Source organism: Ischnura elegans, chromosome 2 (assembly GCF_921293095.1).
Source record: "Ischnura elegans chromosome 2, ioIscEleg1.1, whole genome shotgun sequence".
In the NCBI taxonomy this organism is placed as follows: domain Eukaryota; kingdom Metazoa; phylum Arthropoda; class Insecta; order Odonata; family Coenagrionidae; genus Ischnura; species Ischnura elegans.
Genome location: NC_060247.1, coordinates 124007701 through 124023363, shown reverse-complemented (window position 1 = coordinate 124023363; position 15663 = coordinate 124007701). Strand labels below are relative to the sequence as shown.

At 36.8% G+C, this 15663-nt stretch overlaps 1 protein-coding gene and 1 long non-coding RNA gene across 4 annotated transcripts in view; both read left to right on the top strand.

The window, feature by feature from the left end:
* Positions 1-15663, top strand: part of LOC124154583 (acetyl-CoA carboxylase) — a 73676-nt gene that overhangs the window by 25741 nt on the left and 32272 nt on the right. For 2 of the 3 annotated variants that reach the window (XM_046528408.1, XM_046528407.1), the window contains 7 exons: positions 7900-8014; positions 8114-8243; positions 8416-8534; positions 9218-9398; positions 10573-10775; positions 11784-11993; positions 12795-12965. In XM_046528408.1, coding sequence (XP_046384364.1) covers positions 7900-8014; positions 8114-8243; positions 8416-8534; positions 9218-9398; positions 10573-10775; positions 11784-11993; positions 12795-12965 — 1129 coding nt within the window. Of the gene's footprint in view, positions 1-6822; positions 6867-7899; positions 8015-8113; positions 8244-8415; positions 8535-9217; positions 9399-10572; positions 10776-11783; positions 11994-12794; positions 12966-15663 lie in introns of those variants that run through there. The other variant, XM_046528409.1, reaches the window with a different exon arrangement.
* On the top strand, positions 961-2588 carry LOC124154586. Its single transcript, XR_006863965.1, has 2 exons — positions 961-1173; positions 2260-2588. It is a non-coding gene; the product is annotated as an uncharacterized LOC124154586 (long non-coding RNA).

Sequence of the window (15663 nt, the reverse complement as noted above, 5' to 3'; positions counted from 1 at the left end):
AAACCATTATTAAGCTACGCATCACCGGTTTGGCTGCATGCAGCGGCAACTCACTTGAAGAAAATACAAACCACAGAAAATAAAATCATCAGAAAAATCATTGGCGCGCCTTGGTTTATCCGGAACCAAAACATCAGAAAGGATCTCCAAATTACTCCTATTCTAGCGAAACTAAAATCTGCTCTAGAAAAATTTGCCCAAGGGTAAGGTTACATTTGATAAAACAAATAATGCACTGTTAAAAAATCTTTGGGACTACGAACCTCCGCTGAAACCAAAACACCGCCTCCCCAAATGTGCCCTCAACCCTTCCCATATCCCTATCCCCTAATTCCCTGTCCAGTATTATTATGCCATGACTCTTTTAATCTGTAAAACGTGATCAACTAATCTGCCTGCAACATTACTAAACGAAACGCCCAGGAGACAGCTGCAAAGCTGGGAACTGCGGAAAACAACAACGAGAAATATACTTGGACTTGGACCCTAATTAACCTTAGGTATTGATAAAATTAAAAATATTGCAAAGTCAGATTTGACTGGTATTACCCCTACCCAGGGGTAATGGCAGTCGGTAATGTCATGTTCAACTAAATGGTTGTAAAATAAGAAATATGAGGATTTTCGATGACATGGCACGTCAAACTGAAATATTTATGTTTATTATATTAATTAATTCCGAATTTAAGAAATTACAAAGAAGTAAATGGAAGTATGGACATAATATGAAGTCAATGATAAATATCTTTCCATAGGCGGATCTAGGGGGGAGCTAGTCATAATTAGAAATTAGTTTTTTCACGACGAAAAGGGGCCTATTACCTAAAACCGCACCCGGTGGGAAACCCGAGAATTATTCCTTCAAATTAGGAATTAATTCTAATTTCCATTTACTCCCTGGTTTCCATGACTACATAAATGCACCAACAAAGTTGGCGCAACTCAGTATTGACCGGCATTTTCATTACTCTAGCTTCCCGAACTTCCGTTCTTTTTAAGATTTCAGAAAAGCGTGCGCCTGATAAATCTTTTGTAATATTTGACAGCTGATAACCTGAATGAGCCATACGAACAGTTGAATTATTTGAACAATATGAAACCCTCCTTTGTGGGAACATAAAATGTTATGCTTGCAATGAAGGCAAAAACCAGGCGAATAACTTTAAATGGAAGGTTAGTGAATTTCTATGAATCTCTTTTTGCTCAAATGTGAGTCCTCGATATTTATTTTCTTCAAAGAGTAGTGAAATATCCCTGGCGTGGATAGAGAACAATAATTATAATTATAACTACAGTTCTTCGCAATCGATACAGCATCACATTTCTATTTTACCGCGTTGATGCTAAATGTTTCTTAGCTATCAAAAGTCATTTAATTTAGGTGTAGGGCTTGGAATATGACTACTTTGATGACGTTATTTGTGCTTTAACTAATGAGGTTTGTAAGGAACTTATGATGTTTTCCGTGTCCGACTCCTGTTATGTGGTTAAGTTTTTGCGGTTTATTTTTTGTGCTGAACGATAGCTCACCAGAAACACTAAGGTCACCGGCGAGTCATTCCCCTCTCCTTCATTCTCGGGGAAAGGTATTTCAGACGTTCACTATAAACAGCTGTTTTTTTATTAGATAATAGTAATCAGGCGATTGCCACGGACTGTATGGCTGTCTGGAGGGTGATTTTTTTTAATTTCCCTAAATTGATGTTCCATTTCATTGGCTGATGCCGTCATTAGTATTTTTTTTGTGCAAGTAGCAAGTTATGAGCTTTTCCTATTTCAGGACTCCTTCTGGCTTCCCAAATATCAATCTTTTCCGCATGTTGTCTCCCTAAAATCACTTGTGCCCTCTTTTCCCAACTTTGGCCTTATCTTCCTTGTTTGTGTTCTACTCATTGAAATCTCCGCGTCTTGATTGTTTTTGTGAGCGTAGCCGGTGCGGTAGAAGCCAAGGTGCGTATAATAGGGTTCATTATAAGAGCGTCAATTGTTTTTGCTCAAGGCAGTTCTGTGAGTGCAATTGACTGAAAATTCTGTCCTCTGTCATAATCATTCCGGTTGAAATAAAATGAAAGTTGTCTTAAAGAGGTCTGTAAGCAGAATTGCAGGCGCAACAGCTGCATTGTTAATTATATAGATAATTGTGATACTTTAACTTTAATACGCTATAGCCTGTTAACTCAAGTCGTCGAATTGGTATAATTTCGCGGACATTTTTGAGCTACATGGTGCCTTGTTTGTGTTCATTTTATTCTAATTTAGGTGGTCCGGGGTCCAGGTCAGAAAAAACTGTTTCCCTCTGTGAAATGATAGTAATTATACGTGAATCTACGATTCACAATATTCACGCGCCCAGATGCTAAGATCTTAGCATTTAAAGAAGTAATTCGCTGTGACAGAAGCATTCGACCAGACTGGATTCCGAGTGGGGATCTTCCAATTGCAGTTCAAGTATGATAGCTGTGTGCCATAAATTGACATGCTACGCGGAATACCGGTCAATGTTTATCTTTCGACGAAATTTGTCGGTTGATGTTTATGAATAAGTAATTGTTCACCACTTGCTTGATTTCTAAAATTTATTAAATATACCAATGACTTTTATTGCGGGTCATACTGCCTAAAGAGCAAAAATTCAATGCAACGATGCACTGAGTTATGGAGAAAGTTTATTGGGGGAATTTTGTTGTAGTGACTGGAGAATCGCCTTGCTTTTGAGAATAGTAATGTACCTACTTTTTTGACTCAGGTTTCTCTGCTCAGGATTATCCGGGGAGAAGCGGCCATATTTTAGGATAAGTTTTGGTAGGCATTCTTAAGTAATTCTTGTCCCATGAATATGAAAAACTAAACCCCTTAGTTACCTCGTTATGGCAACGCAAAATTTTCTAATGCGCATTTTTTAGTTGTCATGAGAACTCTAAAAAGAAGTGATATGGATACCTCCACTCTACAAACGCTCAACAATCGCCCACCGATTCAAATCCGCTCATCTACTAGTAGAAGATCGGATCTCATCTAACAGCAGAGAGCTCATCTAGTACTACGCGGGCTACTAGAAGAGCGGATTTGGGTCGGTGGGCGATTGTTGAGTGCTTGTGCAGTGGAGGTATCGATATACAGTTAGGAAATCAAACCAATTTTTCATCGTAGGAAATAAATTTATTCTCCGATAAATTTTCAATGACGATGCTTTAATTTCCATAGGTCATTGGTCGCGTAGTTCCCCCTTCATATTCATTCGACAAAAATTGTGGAATCGCGTTCTTTACCTCCGCCTGAGAATCGGATATTTCCTATGTAATCACCTTGTATTACTCCATGAGCGGTATAGGTCATAAAGATTTTTCTTGGGGTCGCAATTGCAACCATCGGAATCCTCGTGAAGACAGAATATGTACGAATTACAGGGGACAAAGGGGCGCCCATTCTCTGTCATTCCTATCAAAATAAAAAAGTTGATAGACATTAAGGTGGCTGACAAATGAAAGCTTTTATTTCACCATCTCAACAAACAATGTTTAAAGATAATTGGAGAGTATCTATAAGCCACTTGTCTAAGCACACGCATTATGGATGAGAGGTATTGCATGCTACCTAAAAGCCGCGGAAGGTTGTGGAAACCCTCCCCTCCCCCTAAAGACAATGACCTTTATCCTCCCCATGTTGAAATTCTAGGCGTTCTCCCAGAGTAAGCATATAATACAGGAGTGATTTACCTGGTACCTGTTGGATTTATAGTTGGGAGTTGTTGGATTATTGAGTTAGTGCGCCTACTGCGAGGATCAGCAAGGATAGTTTCAGTTCGACATAATAGTCATTTTTATGCCATACGTAGCAATTAAAAAAAAGGATGAAAATCTTTGTCTGAATGCCGGCTAAACCTTATAGTATCATTTCAGTATGCTTCAAAGTAATATATTTTGGGACGATGTTCAATATATTTTACAATCTATTACTGCTCTGCATGGTATTTGGGAACAGATCTAACGCATTTGTTCGAAAGTTCATTCTTCGATTCAACGGTGGGAAGCCACATTTCCTGGATAAAAGTCATTGTTTTCGTATGGTATTGTGTCTACCAATTGAGCTCATCCCCCCTAACATGTTATCCAAAATGCGCCAGGGGAGGGAAAGATATGGATTGATGAATCCCTCCCCATAGTATTAGGATAATATATTAATAGCATTCTTTCTCTCTCTCTATAGAGTTTTAGATGTGATTTAAATTCTTATTCCCCAAATAAGAGTACTTTTGATTATACAAGGGTATCTGAGATATTAATAAACATTAAAAAGAATATTTAAAATATCATTTAATGCATGTAAATTCATCAGAATGAGAATCATGCGGCAAGTTTCCGATGCAGTGAAAGGAGAGGTACACTTAAACGATCCTTGAAATGAGCGTTATGCGTGTAGATTATGAGTTTTAGCCGTTACTGCCAATACTACTTGACAAATATCATCGATGTATATATAAAAAAGGAGCATATTGTCGCAGAGTCACGAAGGAAAGTTGTTCGGATGCATATGGCTCGTGTGAAGCAATTAAACGAGAAGAAATGTCACTAATGTTAGAATTATACAAGGGTATCCTCATATTGCTCTTAAAATCTGCAGATTAGCTTGAGTTGAGGTAGATATTCATAATGATCCATTTGGTTATTAAAATTTTACATTAAAATTAGAGTACTAATGGGCCATTGGGGGGTTATGGTTAAGTAGAGGGCCGAAAGTTGGAGGGTCTGTTTTCGGATGAGTCAATTTTATCCTTGGAGCAGGGCAGTAATGAAACCAACCTTCGAAGTTGGCAATTCCGGTGTCACTCGATGTCAATGTAATGTGGTTTACGGAGACATTTATGGCTAGCCTTATAAGTAAAAAGGCAGAGAAAAACGAATAAATAAATAAACTAATCGCCGTCAGAGAGATGTAGGCATTCAAAGAAAATAAATCCACATAAATGATCGCCCATTGATTATATGCTTTTCTCAATGTCGTCTATTATCTTCTTTTATTTGGAGAAATCGGTTAGCCAGTGATTTATGTTAATTTATCCGTAGCGTATTACGTATTCTCGTACATGAATCAGTGATATGGGGGAAAATTACCTGCAATTAGTGGGAGCGACAAAAGGAATTGTCGATTTTGTGTAGGAAATATTGATTGAACATATTTTTTTATGTTGTATGTATAAATATGAGGTACGTATTGAGCTACCTCTAAAAGATCATATGGGAAAAAGATTAATGTTCACTTGTTTTATCGGTAAGTATAGAAAAAAAATAAAAGCGATTGTCGAATGAGTTGTGTAACAACGACAACGGTACGTACACGACGCAGTTTATGTCCGTTTCATTGGTGTGTTTGTGTGCGAATTAATTGAGAAGTGGGTATCGGTAGTGCAAAATCTCCCGTATCCGTGCTCCATGGATTGTCGGGAAGCGTTGACTTCACTGTGTATCCATTTGCCAATAGGTTACGCCGTGTCTCGGCTCTCAGCGGCCCTGCTGTTGCGTGCAGCATGAAAAATCTTTCTGTAGTAATAAATTATTTGGCGTCAGTATTAGAAGTTATGTCAAAGTCAGATATAAGATAATACTAAGAGAGATCCATATTTTTTATAAATGTTACAAACTTTCTTAAGTCAAAAATTCCTTAAGTGAACAATAATTTTTTTCACTTAGAATATTTCTAATGCGACCATAGAATCTGCTGTCAATCTTTACTTTTTAATTTCAAATGGAATTTTATTGTATGTTTATTCCTGCTTACAACACACTTTTCTCTTGTTTATTCCTGCTTACAACACACTTTTCTCTAAGTTTTTCTTATGAGCTATAAAGTTAAGTAAATAAATTTTAAAAATTTAAATTTTTAATGGCGCATGTGATTAATCTCACCTATTTTTCGTAGTTATCGTTTTATTGAAAGCATATCAGCACTATTTCTCTTACGTGTATCCCGTATTGAGTAATTCCTTGAATATCGAGAGCTATACCCTCTGGGAATTTGTATTTTTGTCACTATAATTTTAAACGTTGAGCCCCCTTCTTGGTTGGCGCCGCACTTCGTTATCGCTCGGGACCGGCCGTACATTATTCCCTTTGCTGCCATTTGACATTAACGGAAAAAAAATCATTTGCCATATTAGGCATTTTAGGGAGATAATACGGAAAAGATGTCAAAATATAAATGCTACTGCAAGCAGAATTTTCGGTCTTTGAACCTGGAGGTTATCTGATTTATTTAAATTGCCTAGTGTTGTTATATATTCGGTGAAATATCTAATGAGCCATGCATGCGCTAAATATTTGGAATGCTAATAGATATTTCGTACCTGATTCTTTTATTCTTTAATTTTTATGTTGCAATTGCTAATAATGATATAATCGCGCACCAAATATTTTCTTAATAAGTTTATGCTTGCCATCCATTCCTGAATGCCATCAAAATTCGGACTTGCGGTCATCTATAGAACTGCTCTTTTACTGATGCCTAACCTTACGAATTGCGTCACAGGCCATGCCATTTAATTAATTATGTGTGTGGCGGTGTATAACGGCTTTGATTTGGTGCCGATTTCCTCTTCGAAAACCCCGCGGAGAAACGATAACTGTATTCATTCCGAGACCTATTTTTTCGTAACCTTCGTAGCCTACTCCGATGTGCCGCTGTCATCGTGTCTCAGATGGCATGATTCCGCGTCTTTATCTGGTGCCGAAACGTGTTGAAAAATGCTGCTAAATCTAATCGAAAACTGGGATTATTTTGTGTGCTGATAAGAGGTTTTTCCAGTTCTGAGGTACCTGTCGACCGTCTTCCACCGCGGCAGCAATGCATCATTACAAGGGGAATTACTTGAGGTTGGTGTTAGCAGTTTGAGGTGACTTATGAAATATTGTTTTCAGATTTAACGCGGTGTGTTTGCCGTTTCATGCAGACGTTAGGAGGTTGCCACTAATGTGCAAGATAGAATAGTTCTCGTGTGTCCTTCACCACAGCTAGTCTTTTTTCTGTTACGAAGGCTCTGGTCTTCCTTGGCACAGAGTGGAGTGGAAACCGGTTTTTTAGCTTGCCTTTTACACTAATCATCTAAATTCCTAAGCATTCCTTTGCGACCACTTTCGTACTCTTCTGTTGAGTAATACCTAATACGAGATGGTTCTAACGTACGAAAGAGATAATTTTAGAGCTATAGCTATCTTCGCCATGTACCGGAGAAAGTACTCTTGTTTTGGGTTGAAATGTACTCCCATTTTTTCGCTTTTAAATCGCCGCCTAGGCTCCTAAGATGCTAGGGATGCTAGGATAGGTACTTGCTTAGTGCGCCCGTGGGAAGATCAACAGGTTGATTGAAGCTGAATTTCTTTTTGAAAAAGAGCACTCACTATTACGAGACATTAGCTTTGGAGGAATTTTTAATAAAATTTTCGATCCGTTCATAGTTTTTGGTTAACAAATGGTTATTTTATGAACAAAAGAAATTGATTTAAAAAAATAATGTTTTCGGGTGTATTTCCATGCTACCATAATCATTGTGGAAAGAAGTATTATATAATACAACAACAGGGATTTTTCTGGAAGAGGTTTTGGTGTCTATATGAACTCTATGTGTGATTCATTGATGATTGATTTATAGTGTAGTTTAACTGAGCCATTTACTTCTTGTGATTATTATAGTAAATTTCTATGTGAAAATCTTGTCGTAGCCTTGAGTTATTTATTTTGATGAGACCATTAAAGAGATAAATTCCATTAAGATCATGATGTATATTATAAGGTAACATATTTCGTTAATGCTAACTTAATTCCCATTGCATGGAAACCAATGCAATGTTAAATAAAGATAAATATCTGTAGCTCATGTGTGTCTTTAAAATCTTGTTTATACAACAGGCCCAGTATGTCTCATGGGACAGTAATGCATTCCAAATTTCAAGAGAAAGATTTTACTGTTGCTACTCCAGAAGAATTTGTCCGCAAATTTGGTGGCACTAAGGTTATAAATAAGGTTGGTTCATTGCACCAGTTGTATTAAGCAATCATTTAGCTTCTTGACATTGAAATCAATACTTATGATACATAATAATTTTCACTCTATTTTATTTAGGTTCTCATTGCTAACAATGGAATTGCTGCTGTGAAGTGCATGAGGTCCATACGTAGATGGTCATATGAAATGTTCAGAAATGAGAGAGCAGTTCGTTTTGTAGTAATGGTTACTCCGGAGGATTTGAAAGGTTAGTAGTAGAAGTGAGAATGTGCTTTATTTTATAATGCTTGTTGAAAGTCCTTTAAAAGTATTTTAGCATGCCTTTTTTAACGAGAAAATGTTGTAATTTTTTTATTTAATATATTATTATGGAAATCCATAATTTTAGTAATTAATGAAACCTAAATATCTCTTTACAGCTAATGCAGAGTACATCAAGATGGCAGATCATTATGTCCCTGTCGCAGGCGGGACTAATAACAATAATTATGCCAATGTAGAGCTTATTCTAGATATAGCAGTGCGAACACAAGTACAGGTATGGTTTGTGTACTTATGTTTTAGCTTAATATTATATTTTTCTCAAACATACACGTTCAAAATTTTTGTGATTCAATACTATACACATTTTAATTCAATGAAATGCGAATTAGTCTTCCTCTAACTTAGTTTTTATGGAGGTTACAGTCTCAGGAATTATTTTGATATATTTATATCTTTCTATTTTATGTCTGAAAATTATTTGCAAAAAGAATTCATGCAGTAAATAAAAATTGATCCAGCATCTAAGTTTCACCCAATGATGTTACAAATCAGCATTATTGGGTGAAGTATGCATCTAGTATATTTCATGGACCAATATTAATTAAAACTGTAATTGTAATTGTCTTTTAAAGAAGGACTTGTTGTTTAAAATGTTAAGTTGTTTAAAGAGACAGTTTTTGAGAAAACGAAGGGATGGAGTAAAACGATTACTTGAAAAGCTTTTGCAATTTATGCATAAGTCAAAAATAGTTTAGACAATAGTTTAAATAATTTTTTTAATTTCTCTGAGGCGTTGGGGGTGTCTATCCCCTCTTCCCACCCCCCCCCCCCAATTGCTACGCCTCTTTCCCACCCTATCTTTGACTAAAATACCCATTGTATGATCCCCTTCTGCTGTCATTAGGGTGAAAAATTAAAAGTAAAATCTTCAAGCATGTCATACTTTTTTTTTGCCAGGCTGTATGGGCTGGATGGGGTCATGCATCTGAGAATCCCAAGTTACCTGAACTTCTTCACAAGAACAATATTGCTTTTATTGGTCCACCTGAAAAGGCAATGTGGGCTTTGGGAGATAAGATTGCCTCCAGCATAGTGGCACAGACAGCAGACATTCCAACCTTGCCATGGTCTGGTTCAGGTGAGAGGTTTTCATTCAACTCCAAAAATTTATTAGATATGTACACATATTTTATTTAAAATAGCTCTAAATAATTTTTATGAATAGAAATTTCTGAGAGAATTGGTTTACCGTGCCTAAAAAACATTTTGAGGTGCCACAGTTTTAAGAGTTGTATCTCGGTAACTGCTCTATCAGTTGTCATGAAATAAATTGGAGATGAAAAGAAATTTATGTCTACATTTCCTCAATGTCATAAAAAAACTCCTTAAATTAACAATTTTTTTATCCACCTTTTATTATAATCCAACGGCTTTTGACACTGAAAACAGTAGCTCTACTTTGAACTTCATTTTTTAGGGAATTGCCCATATATTGATAGGAGTGTTCATTAGGTGGATCCAGGGGGAGGGGAGGCACGGGGGCATGTGCCCTCCCACCCCCCCCCAGACCCCTGAAAAATAGGCAAGATTATTAATACGGTCCCATTATCATTGTGTTAGTTTTGTATTACGAGGTGTCCTTGTGCCCCCCCAGAACAAAATCCTGGGTACAGCCTTGCTTGTGCCCCCCAAGAAATAAATCCTGGATCCGTCCCTGGGAGTGTTGACACAATGAAGAAACAGACTCGTGTATGTAAGAAACATGTATCATGAAGAAGAAATTTGTTGAAATTTTATGAGTACCAAAAATTGTTGCTGAAGTAAGCTCTGTTGTTTTCTAGTAGTGGTCAGAGTCATAGGCAGTCATTGAGCCTCATAGCAAAATTCTAACTGATGTGCTGACATTTTGAGAAATCTCTGAAATATGGAAGGTGAATGTGGTTTCTCAAAATCAAGTTAAAACAGAATTGATTCAAGCTTTTTTTGGACATATCCTGAAGGTTTTCAACTTTGGATATGCCCAGGAAAAATGTTGAATTTATTCTTCTCACTGTGACATAATTAGCATGGTCTCATTGATTGTGCTGCATCAATGTGGATTGGCAATGCGCACCGCTTTTTTGGTTTCATCCTCCTGGAAAGTCAATTTGACTAATGAAGACTTAGGCGTAACTGTTTGCGTATCTTAGAAGAAATCAGGAAATTTGAGTTCAAATACCAATTTGAGTTCGGTCATTTCTTCGCATTGAATTTCTCTTCACATTGTTTTATTCCATATTCTTATTGTATTTTTTCTTTGTTATTCATCTCAGACTTGAAGGCGCAGTTCACTGGGAAGAAGATAAAGATTTCTACGGAGTTATACAAAAAGGGGTGCGTTTCAACTGCAGAGGAAGGAGTGAAAGCAGCTCAAGCCATTGGGTTTCCTGTGATGATTAAGGCTAGTGAAGGAGGAGGTGGGAAAGGAATCAGGAAAGCAGAGAATGCTGACGAATTTCCTAGCCTGTTCAGGCAGGTTTGTAATATTTATGTCAAGGATAATGTTCTTTGGGAAAATATAAATGGTAAAGATGATCCATCTGTACCCAACTTTTGTTTTCCGATACTCAGTGGATGTGTGCTTCATCTGTTTTTCAGTCTGCATGGTCATGGGGAAATTAATTTGATTTCTGTTCATTGAGAAATCTTCTTCAATCTTTGACACATTTAGCTGATGGATCATTAAAGATAGATGTTGGCATTAAAGCTTTCTCGTTGTGGTGTGAGGACGTCATATTTTTCTCTATTTATGATGGGTGTGTCTTTTCATATTTTTTTATACAAACATCTGTAATTCCATCATACATGGGAATTTAACTCAAGGAACTTCAAACATTTTTGTCCAGAAAGATTCTTCTACAAATATATTTTCATTGATCACTGAACTGTTTCTTTCCAATTTATAAATTGTATAGTGTGGTTAGCTGGAATTTATTATTATTGTTGGTGAATTTTGCATCTGTGCGCACTAAATGTAATGGAAATGTTTCATGTGTATTACCTCTGTAACTTGCATGTAAAACAGAGGTTGGAATATTGCAAAAGATTTCACTAAGAGGTTGATTGTGAGCATTTTCAAAATTCTCATTTCTGTGTAACCTTGTGTATGGGCATGTAACATCATGTCAGCTTTCTCTATCATGAGATTATAGTGCATAGTATCAGGCATACATTAATATAATTTTTAGCTGAGAGTCCAGAATTAAAATAATTTGTTTGTCCTCTTAGATTACGTTTTCTTTCTGCATACATACCACATATTTCAAAGTTATGCTTTTATTCAATGTTCCTCAAGATGAATTAATTAACTCTGTTATAATTCAAGATGTGGGTACCAGTACCTTCATTGTCTTGCATTTTTCACCATTTGTCATGCTTTTGAAAAGTTAATTACCTCTATGTACTTACTATTGCAACCATTATTCTGTTTTAAATGGATTAATCCTATCTCTGTTTAACACTTATTTTACAATTATCATGGCAGGTTCAATCAGAAGTGCCTGGATCTCCAATTTTTGTGATGAAACTTGCTAGGTGTGCCCGCCATTTGGAAGTACAGCTGTTGGCTGATCAGTTTGGGAATGCCATATCTCTCTTTGGGCGTGATTGTTCAATTCAGCGAAGACATCAGAAAATTATTGAAGAAGCTCCTTGTGTAATTGCTCGTCCTGAAGTTTTGGAAGAGATGGAAAAGGTAATGAACACTGCATGATGTTATCAATGAGTATGAGAAAGAAGTGAAAATATATGATGCTGCCTTAAAGTTATATTAAGGGATATAGGACATTGAGGAGATATTATATAGAATAGCCAAGAGACATGTTGAATTCTAAACCATTGAAAGGAAAATGGACAAGCCTCGCATGTAATTGCTATGAGCTTAGTTTTTCATTCATTAGCATTTCTCAATGCTTTTATGCATTTCCCCCTCCGATGCAGAAAGATAGAAGTGATTTCTTTGCTCATTTGAGTGGCTATCTTTAAAAAAATATAATTAATTCTAATCTGCCATAAAATATTAAAACAACATTATAATCTGCTATTGTTAATATCATTGTGTTTAAGTACTCCATAATGTGTACTATGCAGTCTGCTGCTGGGTCTGAAAAATGGCCATATGTGTTTTCTGTGGCCGAGTGTTCAATATTTATAGCTTACTTACCAACATTGAGGGCAAACTTTTGGGAGAAAGTACTGTATTTCATTGCACGTAGTCCCCCCTTGTTTTCCAAAAATGCCCTCGGTAAAAGTAAAGGGGGGACTACATTCAAACACCTTTTTTAAAATTTTCCTGAAACCAAAGCCTCAAAATTAGGGGGGGGGGGACTATATTCGGAGAAATATTTTATTACATTATTTCTATCGAATGTTGTATTATTTATTTTATTTTGCAGTGACATATTTTATTATATATTAGAATGGTAATTATTTTTTTCCCTATTAGTATTACAGGTGTAGTATCAGAAGTTATACTCTCATGCATATCTCATTTCAGGCAGCTGTACGCTTGGCAAAAATGGTGGGGTATGTGTCAGCTGGAACTGTTGAGTACCTTTATGATACAGATGGAAATTTTTTCTTTCTTGAGCTAAATCCACGGTTACAAGTAGAGCATCCTTGCACTGAAATGGTGGCCGATGTTAACTTGCCAGCTGCTCAACTTCAGGTAATAACCTGCAAGACAGTATTAGCTGTAGTTAATTTACTAATTCTTCACTATAGTAACCACTTTTTCATTTATATTTACCTTTACCATGGTTGTGTTGCGGTGTGGCTTTTTATTTAACTTTTCTTGGATTTTTGATTTCACCTTATAAGTATGCTAGATGGATTAGAATCTATATGATACAAAATCAGCCTGACTGTTCCAGAATTTTTCTCAAAAACATTTTTTGTCTCGCACCTCCATGCAAAATTCTTTAATAGCTCTTCTGGAATAGGTTGAAAGTCATATCCATCAGTGAGTCAGTCAGTCACGCAAGGGCCTTTATTTGGTACCACTGTCAGATTCTCTCTTCCATTCAAAATAGTCCAATGATCCAGCAGGAGTCCTCTGAGCTGCTACGTTTGTGACTCATCACTTCATTCTCCCTTAACTCTTTGAATATCCTGCTGCAATGTAGCCCACTATAGGCATCTGCATACTTAACCCCCTTACAACAAAGTCACGATTTTCCAAGTCTTGTCAAATTCATTATAGAAGGGTTTTACTGTGTTGGGAGCTTCATGTGTAGGTAATTATTTTGAGTGATTCTATAGAAGTGATTCAGATTTTCTGTAACGAATTTTTAGGCAGTTGATGCATAAATTTATGAGTCTTATAGAAATTTTATTGATTTTAATGATAAGTTAATAATAATCCATTTGTTAAATTTTAAGTTTCTATTCGTTATGTTTATTAATTGAATCTAATATTTCTGCATTGCATAAATCCACTTAGCAAAAATTTGGGATGCATACGTTTTTATATGCCTTCAAGGCTACTATATACAGTAAAACTTTGATTTCACGCAGTTGGAGGGACCGAAATATGGGCACTGTGTAAAATCAAAGTGTGTAAAATCAAAGTGTGTAAAATCAAGTGTTGGTATTGAGGAGGAGTATAGTTTTCAGAATAACTCTTGCTCATTATTTTTAGAAGGCTTAGTCATACACTTTTGTATAGCTCTGATTTAAGCCAGAACCGGAACCAGAAAAAGTCTCATATGTGAGGTTTTAGATAAAAGAGCATGAAATATTTTTCAATAACGTCAGATGTATGTTTCTTGGATTCAATTACTCATTTGAGAGCAAGAAAATGAAGCCTAATAATCTGATTTACTCACAAGCAATACCACAGATGACGTGTTACCTTAAGAGAAACAACGTTGCATTCCTGAACAATTTTTCCCATGGTTGAACAACATGGTTGAATTTCTATCATTTCTGGCACTAAGATTACTTCTGTTACCCAGGAGAAATTTCGGAATGGTGATACTAAATGCTCGCAGAGGAGCTAATTTTCGAAAATATTCTCATTAAAAGCAGTTTTCAGGAAATTTGTTTAACCACCTGCACACAAACAAAGATTGGAGATTGAAGGAATGAGGTATCTGAGGTTCGTCATCCAAATTAACCCCATTAACGGAGCAAAATTTTGCTATTACATCACAAAGGCTTTACACCCTGTGGGTCTGGGTTCAAGCCCTGGCAGTAGCAGAAACTTATCAGAGATGGCCCTATCCCTACTTGAGTGTAATGTGGAGGGCACTTCCAGTGCACCACTCTGTCCAGCAGATGGGACGTTAAGTCCTGGTCCCTTTAGAGCCTACCATTACAACCTGGCTAATGCCAACATAGGGTTCCTATCCCCCCAGCCCTTACTTTATGGCTCTAATGACCCCAGCTGTCGGTTACCTCCTTCCAAATAGCATACCATAGATAATACGGAGCACTCAGGGCCCGGGATATTCTGAAATTTAGATTTTTCCGGTGTTTGGATCACATTTTTTAAGTGAGCCATTTAAATAACCGCGCAACTACCGTCATGCCGCCAGTGACGAATAAAAAAATGATTAATGGTCCGGAACAATTTTCCCTCTTTATAATTTTTACGCATTCAAAAAGCAATTTCCAATGAAATTTTAGCATTAGTAGATTAAATCTACCGGGTATAGCTTCTCTGTCGGCATTCTTCCACGAATTCAGCGCCGGGACCTTCGACTTACAAGCCGTGTGACTCATCTTCATGTAATATTTTGCTTCCCCATATCTGATAACAACACCGGACACTATTTGTATTTCGATCTAATCGTGCTAAGCCATTCCTGAGTGTAAAGGGACTGCCATATCACTCACGTCTATTTGACTTTAATGGTTACATGATGATTGACGACGGGAGTTATTCTCCGAGGGCATTAACTCCCGTTCAGTTAAAAATAAATGCCTCCCACCTAGCGGAGTTAAGCTAATAGCTATAAAGTTCCGATCGTGTTTCATTAAAACCCACTGATAATGAGATACAAGTTGAGTCAGTTCTGATAAGTGCGCCGCACAAGCAACTTTCCCTCGCCTCCATTCGTCCCGCAGATGTGGGTTTAGCCTGCGGAATGAGACATGGCATGCTGCTTTTACCATCGTGTTGAATCACCATCAACTTACCTACATTCTAGAAGTTCCATTATCTTTTTAGGATTACCTTGGAAGCCAAAATTTTGGCATGGGAGGATTTTTAACGACTCATTTCGCCGTTATATTTCGCTGGGGCGACAGAAAACATAACGTTGGCAAAATTCTACTAAACCTTCCGTTAGTGATAGATATTCCGTAGCTCATAATTCCGGACCATCTACTGTAATTACAACAAATATCTTATAAACAGCGTC